Source organism: Morone saxatilis, unplaced genomic scaffold (genome assembly GCF_004916995.1).
Source record: "Morone saxatilis isolate NCDOM2014 unplaced genomic scaffold, NCSU_SB_2.0 Contig17, whole genome shotgun sequence".
NCBI lineage: Eukaryota > Metazoa > Chordata > Actinopteri > Moronidae > Morone > Morone saxatilis.
The window spans coordinates 13,760,471-13,768,804 of NW_023339729.1; the positions used below are offsets into that span (position 1 = coordinate 13,760,471).

At 41.6% G+C, this 8,334-nt stretch overlaps 1 protein-coding gene across 1 annotated transcript; it reads right to left on the reverse strand.

Annotated features, from left to right (window-relative positions):
• Positions 1-6: 6 nt before the first annotated feature.
• atg4da (autophagy related 4D, cysteine peptidase a) lies at positions 7-8,057 on the reverse strand. Its single transcript, XM_035660812.1, has 11 exons — positions 7,714-8,057; positions 5,871-6,138; positions 5,681-5,764; positions 5,268-5,441; positions 4,216-4,567; positions 4,047-4,111; positions 3,748-3,899; positions 3,557-3,635; positions 2,083-2,159; positions 1,801-1,920; positions 7-790 (listed from the first exon to the last, which is right to left on the reverse strand). Exons 2-11 carry the CDS (start codon positions 6,085-6,087, stop codon positions 611-613), a joined length of 1,500 nt encoding a protein of 499 aa, XP_035516705.1. The 5' UTR covers positions 6,088-6,138; positions 7,714-8,057; the 3' UTR covers positions 7-610.
• Positions 8,058-8,334: the final 277 nt, after the last annotated feature.

The following is an 8,334-nucleotide window of genomic DNA, read 5'->3' on the forward strand; positions in this document are numbered from 1 at the left end:
ACACACGCACACATACACACACTCGCACGCAACCACACCTAAACCTGATAGATAAATAGGAAGGAATGAAAAATAAAAAGGAGATGTACAGCAGACGGTATATAATACAAGTCAAGAACAATATCAGGCAACCCCCTCCCCACCTGACCTGTGAATCAATTAAATATCATCATGTAGACCACACGTCACCTTCAGCGTGTCCAGTTCATAGCAGGACAAAAACACAGTAGTTGAGTGTAACTGGAGTACTCTAAAGCGCTTGATTTTACTCACACATTCTCAACTTTGAGGCTTCTTAGGTGTCTGAAAAAGTGTATCAAGAACACTTCAAGTACTTAAAACATTTCTAACCATGATCCATTTAGCCTTTGTAAAACAATGCTCCGGCCGCAACCCATTAATGCCTGTTAGCTTATAATACCCATCCACACAAAGGTGAAGACAGAAGCCACAGAGTTTTTATTTCCGTTGATCAGTGAAGGCGATAAAGCACAGAAGCGTCATGTCCACCTTGCAGCTGCACCATCAACAGAATCGAGTCCTTCCCTTTGAAAGGAAATGAGGTGTCCTCTCGTGCCCCCTACAGGTGACAGATGAGAAAGCATCCTCCTTACAAGAAGACAAACTCATCACTGTTTCTTCTGTTGTTGCTCCTGCCCAGTTTGCCCGGGGGCAGAATGTGGGCAGCAGGTCCACTGTTATTGCTGCTGTGACCCTCAAGTCCATAATCCTGACTCTGGCCTTCTACGAAGGTAAAGATGGGGTACTTCTCCTTTGAAGATGACAGGGCCTGAGAGGACAACAGAACCCGGTCACATAAACTGTCCTGGAGTGCACTCACAAGACAAGAAGGCTGATTGAACAGGGAAAATGTCGAGAGAGTGCATGAATATCTATCAAAGCAAGTCTTTCTACTTGTACTTTAGTTCTTGTTTGTGAGCCATTAAACCAGAGCTTCATTGCAATTAATCTGTCTTCTCTTCTTGAGTTAAAAACTTGGGTAAGAAAAAACATTTTTCGTTTATTTTTTATTTAAATTGATTAACTAAGTTCTAATTTGTTTGTTGTTGTTTTTTTGTCGGCCACCCCGGTGCCAAAACGTCTCTTCATAATTGTGAGAAATAAACACTTAGAGGGCTGTAATCCTTGTAACTCCTTCTTGGGATTTGATGTGGTTCCTCTAGGCTGTGGCGTAACACTAATATGAACACAAACAATTTTGCTTGGTTTATTTATTGCTCTTGTTCATTCTGACCACTAAATGAGGCAGAAGTGATGGGGGACAAATTCCACAGTTCTCGTTCTGTGAAAAACATTTATTTAAAGGTTTATTATGAAAAACGTAAAAAACAAAACAAAACACGAGGCTTCAGCAGACTGAAACTGACAGAAAATTAAATCAGAAGGGATTTTCCAAAGTTACAGTTACAGTATTTGCTTACTGAGCTGCAGTGCAGGGACAGGAAGACTAAGAGCAAATTTGAAGAAATCCATTGATTTGGCTAACTCAAGCATCATATTAGCTTAAGATAAACTTAAGCATGCATATGTCCTCTGAACTTACACTGGAGGCACATAAGAAAGGGATCTAGTGTATGAACAGGAAAGGTGATTACATCGAGCAAAACCTGTTTTAATGTTCATATGTTCACCTGACTATGGTTTTAAGACAGAATTGAACAATTGCAATCCTATAATTTAACAGAATATGAAGTAGGAGTTGAAATCGTATGTTCTTTTCCGTCATTAAATGCTTTAAAATCTAGAGTCAGATAGTGGGAGGAGGGTGTAAAAACTCACCTCACTGACAGCAGAACATAGAGACTCAAAGTCCTTTTTGTTCTTGGCATAAAAGCCGATGGTGCAGCTGGGATCCATGCGGCTGAAGGGCATCTTTTTGGGAGAGCTACAGTGGAACGACTAGAGAGCGACAGAAGCAGACAGAGGTCATAAAATAAAGGTTAACGACCTTTATCTTTAATGATCTGTTAGAGTCAAAACAATATTGAGCGTGAAAGTCACATGATCCAAGTCCAATATGATCTGAGAAAAAGAGATAAACAGCCAGACAGTGCAACCGACCTCCAGTGCGAAGTTGACTTGTGATACATCCACCACAGGCTGGCAGTAGTGAGGGTCCAGATACAGCAGCTGCTCGTCTAATAGGCAGTGGGGAGAAGTAAAGGAATTAAATGATAAAAGCATAAAATCCCCACCTGCTACTTGCTGATCAGGTGGCCAGAAACAGAAAAATGGCTCAGTCATATTTTGCCGTTTCCCCTATCCATAGACATATTCTTAGACATTTTGGATAGGATGCTGCCACCCAAACAAAAATCTATCACTGTATTAAAATCTAGAAAATATAGTGCAATAAAATATCCAAACTTTAACTTTAACTCTCTTTAAAAATAGTTGAGGTTTGGTTTCCAAAACAATTTTCACTTCTTCTATTGTGTGTCTTTGTTGATGATTTTCAGAATCATTGCTCCAGTAAAGGGAAATCAATGATTAGCAAGAAGTATATTTCGAGAAGTGTTGGTTGCCAAGTTACATGGAATCATTTTCCTTCCAATTTATTTTTCTCAGCCTTGAAGGTCTTCTTCACAGACAGAAATGCATGCTTTTTTATGACATTTTTAAGCACTGTGTGAACACACCACAATGAGCAAACATTTTTAGGAGATTGGCATGCATCGAGTGCTTGGCACTGTTATTGCTGTATCACACTGAAGTAACCGCTCTAGCAAATATACAGAAACTAAGAAAATAACCTCCGAGGTAGACAAATATACAGGAGTAGCATATTAGCTGAAAGCAAATTTTCCTCAGCTCCCAGTTGTTTAGGAATATCATGAAACTTAAGTGTATTACTGTGTTTAAACTATGGTCACTTGGTGGGCGGTGTAAATTGTTGTCTAGTTGTCGTGAGTTTAACTAATGGTTAGGAAAGGCTAACTGGATATCACTATCATGTAACAGACATCACAGATTGTTGCCCCATTAGAAAAACTGGTAGAGAGCACTCATATATATCAAAGAAGGGAAGAGTGGTCTCTTCCAATTTGACTAAACTGGAGTGGAGAATCATGCAAAGAAATAGGAAAAACAGTACATGTGATGCATTACTGTCTGTGAAGAGGATCGTTGAAGGTTTAACTTGTCTGTTCTGTCAGTGAGGTGTTGAAAAGGAGAAGCCATTATAATAACCATCACAAAAAAAGCCTGGTTCACCTCAGCTCCACTCAGCCCTACAGGTGATTATCACACTGCCGTAAGCACAGGAGTGTTTCTCTGCTGATGTTTACCTAGCCTAAGTTGTCAGTTAACAGACCCTTGACAAAAGAGTTGACAAGATTAAAGGGAGGCAGTACTGCTAGAGTGCAACATGTTCAGCACAAGTATACCTTGGTTTGACAATACCATAGAAGGCAGACATTGCCAAAATATCTGGCTGCTCTATAGTCCTGGCTCTTGTATGCTGTAACCAAAGAACATCAGATCCTTCTTCTGAATGAGGATATTGTTTTTATATTCCTTTGCTTCTGGTTCTCACCTTGGAAGCCAATGAAGTAAAGTGAATGCTTCGGTTTGCCTCCGATGATTCCGATACAACAATCCAGCTTTAGGATGTTCTGGGAATGAACACAAATGTTTTCAATTCAGTTCAAAAATATGAGGGAGAATTTAAGTTAGGCAACACTTCAGGAAACATTACTCTAACACACAAAGTGTCAATATTCAGACCTTGACACATTCAATGTAGGACGGGTTGAGGGCCTCCCCTCCCAGCCGTACAGGCACCAGTATGATGACAGACTTCCAGGCTTGGTTGGACGGATCAGGGGGAGTCTGGCTTAGTGACAGGTCACATAGACGCACCACATCCTCTTTGTACACTGCAGTGCACAGAAACACGATGAGAAAAAAAACTAGTATGCATACAAATATTTTACGGAAGACTTCTTCATGTGACATATATCGAAAGGAGAAACAGAAAGCAACAGACTGATACCTCTGAACTCTCACAAGCAGTAAATGCTCACCTGTACAATCCTGAGCCACATATACAACCAGGTTGTGGACCACAGATGTTTTGGCTACCGCTTTCCTGAGGAAAAAAATAAAATAAATACTCAAATACAATACATACTTTAGTGTGTCCACTGTGTAAAGCCTTGCTTGTAAAAACAATGCCTCTTCCAATGCCCTTACCGTAGTATGTGTGCCACTATAGAGGGGCCATACCAGTCACCAGCCTTCTTCCCTGAACTTTTGCTGATTTCCACCAGCTGGTGAATCCCAAAAGGTGCTGGGGGCTGATCCCCGAACCAGGTGACCAGCCTGTGGTGGATGGGCTCTGCCTGCCTGTCCCTCACAGACTCGGGTCTCTTTTTCTGGCTGCATTTGGGCACCTGATCACTTGGCAGGGACTTTTCAGGGGTGTTGGTTCCTCGCGGCGTGGCAAAGGATGGGATTGGGACCCCTCCAGCCCGGGCTGGGGAACGTGGTCTGAACACCTCAAAGTCCACATCGGTTAGCTGCTGAACATCTGGCCACGCCCAATCTAGAGAATACAGAAAGGGTTGAACTTAGCAATAAAGTACAGCCAGGCTGAATATCTGGGGAGTGTATTGAATTCCTTCAGTCTTTAGATTTAAACAATCAGAGAGGAGACATCTTTTGAATGCCATACTCATTAGCATGGACACACAATGAAAACATTTTATAAAAAGACAGAATGGGACAGAGCAGCAAACAAGGATCCATGAGACAGACAAACGCTGTATGCAATGAAAAGAAACAGAAATAACACAGGATAAGATGGGCTTTAAAAATGTGTGACTAAAAAAGAACAAAAGGAGAGGGAAGAGCAGAAAAAACTGAGTGACATTAAATTAAATCTTGCAGGAGAGATATAAAAAGTGGGAAAAAGAAGACACGAATTAGACAAGAAGAAAGGTCTTGTCTAGTGTTGTTGCATTGGATGTAAATGTTTTAAAAAACCTTAAATAAAAATTGTCAAAAACAAAAAAAGAGGTCAGATCTGTGCGATTATCCATCACAAGACAACTTCTTTAATTATATCTGTTCAATCTAAAAGGGGTATTTGTATTGTGCAGACTGAATGTATAATGGAATATATAATAAATCTTTCACTAAATAGGAAAAATAAGACCCACCAGCCTTTTAAAAAGATCCCGACTGGCTTAAGAATGCTCCTTAGATAAAAACTGACCTATATTTTCTGTGGGTGTGAGACAAACCTCTGGGCATCAAATGGACCAGAAGCCCCTGTGCCAGCAGCATCTGCCCACTGCGCAGCATGCAGCCCCAGCCGCAGTCTGTGGTCCAGGTGGAGCCCTCCAGCTGAGGGAACTCCCTCCTGTAGGTCAGCCAAATCCTGGACACGAAAGCCAGACGAAACCGCTCCACCTCGTCTGAGAGGAGGCGCAGGGGTGGAGGGGGAGACAGATGAAAATGAAAGAGATTGTGAGGGAGAACTCACTTATACTGTGTTGCTTCAAACAAACAAACTGTTTCTGAGTTTCATCTTTTGTTCATCTGACAGGAGAAAGAGCTGTCTGCATGTCTGTATGTGGGGGGCTTTTTGTCTACTGCACCTTTGATGAGAAAGGGATTAACCTTGAGATTCTTAATGTGTGTATTTAGAGCTTACCTTCACTGTTGAGCAGATAGGAGTGTCCCAGGACAGTGACTGGCGATATCTTATTGAAGGAGGTTTTAGACTTAACAGTCCAACCTACAGAAAGAGAAGGAGGGAAAATGGAAGTTGGTAATGTAGCCATTACAGAAGGCTGATATAGACTTTGTCAGATGTTTGTCATGTTTGTCATTTTACAACATACCATATTTGACGTTGTTCCATGCTGACATCAGTTTGGCTTTCAGTTTGTCCATCTCATCAGGCTCTCCGGTTGCCTCTCTGCTGGGATCTGGTGTCTGTGGTGACCTGAGACCAAAGCTGCCCTGCCGCTCCAGGGGCGGCTGCCTCCGGCTCTCCACCAGCTCTTCCTGCATCACTCCCCCTACGTACTGTGCTGCGCTGGGGGAAACGGTGTTCATGCCTCTGAGCCCTCAGAGCTGGACTCTGGTGTTCCTCATTGCAACACAGAACTGACGGAGGGGGAGAGAAGACAGTAAGAGATAAGATAAATGATTGACTGCTGACGTGAGTTCACATTGTTCACTTCAAACACTTTTTACACTCTTCCTGAAACAAAACTCTTAACTTATTACACTTAATATTACAATTGACACTTTTATCCAGTGTATGAAGTATATTGCACATCTGTCCATCCTGGAAGTGATGTATTTCTTCATGATTATGGACAGAAAGTGTCGACCCCTCTGAGGAAAATTCGTGATTTTGGTCGAGATAGACAAAACTCTAACTTGACTTGCAATGGTCAAGTGGCTCCTTCAGCAGGCTCAGTATTAGCTGGTGTTGTTTTAGAACAACTCTGTATATGTTGTCAAATACCACGCACTGCAAAAGGCAAACAGCTTTAAATAAGATCAAGATCATATATTTGGTTCAGTTAAGATTCACTGATCTACTACATTGTCGTTTGCACTTTTTATAAAGCTGTTAGTGAGATCATGACTAACCAAGGTAAAGGCTGATGTTATAGATTAACTTATGGAGATGTTGGTTTCTTGGCTTTGTGATTTTAGCAGAAGTGCATACAAGCCAAAACCATCAAATCTCAAGACAACGGAGTAAGCTCCTCCTGCTGAAGAAGACCGTGAGACAGCAAATAAATAATCAAATAGTCGATTGACTCAATGTTTGACATTTTCTCTTGTTTTCTATGAGTGTAACCGAATTATAATGAGCATGAAAGTTGACATTGGGAATAGTAGTTGGTCAAACCTAACTGATTATCAGAGTTTTGGATTCAAACAAAAAAACATTTAAATAAGTCAGCTTGCATTCTGGGAAATTGTCATGTGCATTTTTCTTTTTTTACTATTTTCTTCTTCAAGAAGATGAAGTGTCATACTCTAAAGATCACATGGTTTTATTGCACTGTGAGAGAAACCCAACCAGCCTGGAAGCCAAAAGCAAGTCCTCACTTCCTGAAAAAGTATATATACAACATTGTCAGAGCAAACATAAGTCAACCGTCTTCAACCACTGATTTCACAAAGCACACAGCACAAAGGGAAAGCACCAGTGACTTTTCCACCTTGCCCTGAAACTGATGATTAGCAGTTTCAATAGGGAACAGTCGCACAATGTGTAGTCACTGATTGCACTGATGGGAACATTTCTGTGAAGAGGGAAAAAAATACATCATGTGATTAGCATTTGACAACCGGCATATCGGGCTTTTTGAGCGTCTGTGAAAGTCATCTGATTATGGTGGCTGTCATCATTCACCACTGTAAACCGAGCCGTCAATTCCTCACTGCGGGACACAAACACACCCGTCACGACGCACGTAATGTGTCGTTTTCTTCGTGAGTACGTCTCAGCACCGCCAATAAACCAACACACTTCACGGCCAACAGTCGTTTCAATGTATGAGCCTGCTCTCACCGCGTCAGTGCAGCACAGAATTTGTTTGTTTGTTTGTCTAATAAAACAAAACGCGAGCATTATACTCGGTGGTCTGCCGTAACTGTGGCTCCTTTAAACAGCTCATTCACCTCAAATTAAAGCCGGACGAGCTAACGACTACCTACCTGCTGTAAAAGCCGGTTAAGCTGGTCGGTACTTTGTAGTAGCTTGAATCATTTCAGAGATTTCTTCTCCTCTTTTCACCCACGACTGCAGTCTTCTACTAGCATGCTAAAGCTAGCTGTCTATAGCTAGCTCCCGGCGTTAGCTACACTGGCTAGCATTTATTCAAGCCGGAATCTTAATGAGCTTTCAACACAGCCGCTGTCAGTGTGCTCCGGGCTCCTCCATTCAACAAACGAGCTTATTTCTAGGGACTAGTTGCGCCGATAATCCAGTACATGGCAGGTTTGATTCCCGACCAGCCACCGCTTTAACATCTCCCTTTGACAGCAGAGGAGGGCTTTTACTTCCTGTTGTCCTTTCCTGACGCAACGCGATTGGTTGAGGTAATCACTCCGAGAACGCTGATTGGATAACGTCCGAATAATCGACCTCGGCTCTGTGTGATTGGCTGATATCGACTACAGTGACCGTAGAGTTATGCGATATGTAACCTAGGCTACAAAATACATGTTAGTAAGCAGGACACACTATATTATGCATTTGTATGTGTATGTAAAAACCCTAACCTTAAGAATAGAATAAAAAATAAAATGAAAGATAAAATATAAAATATTATATAT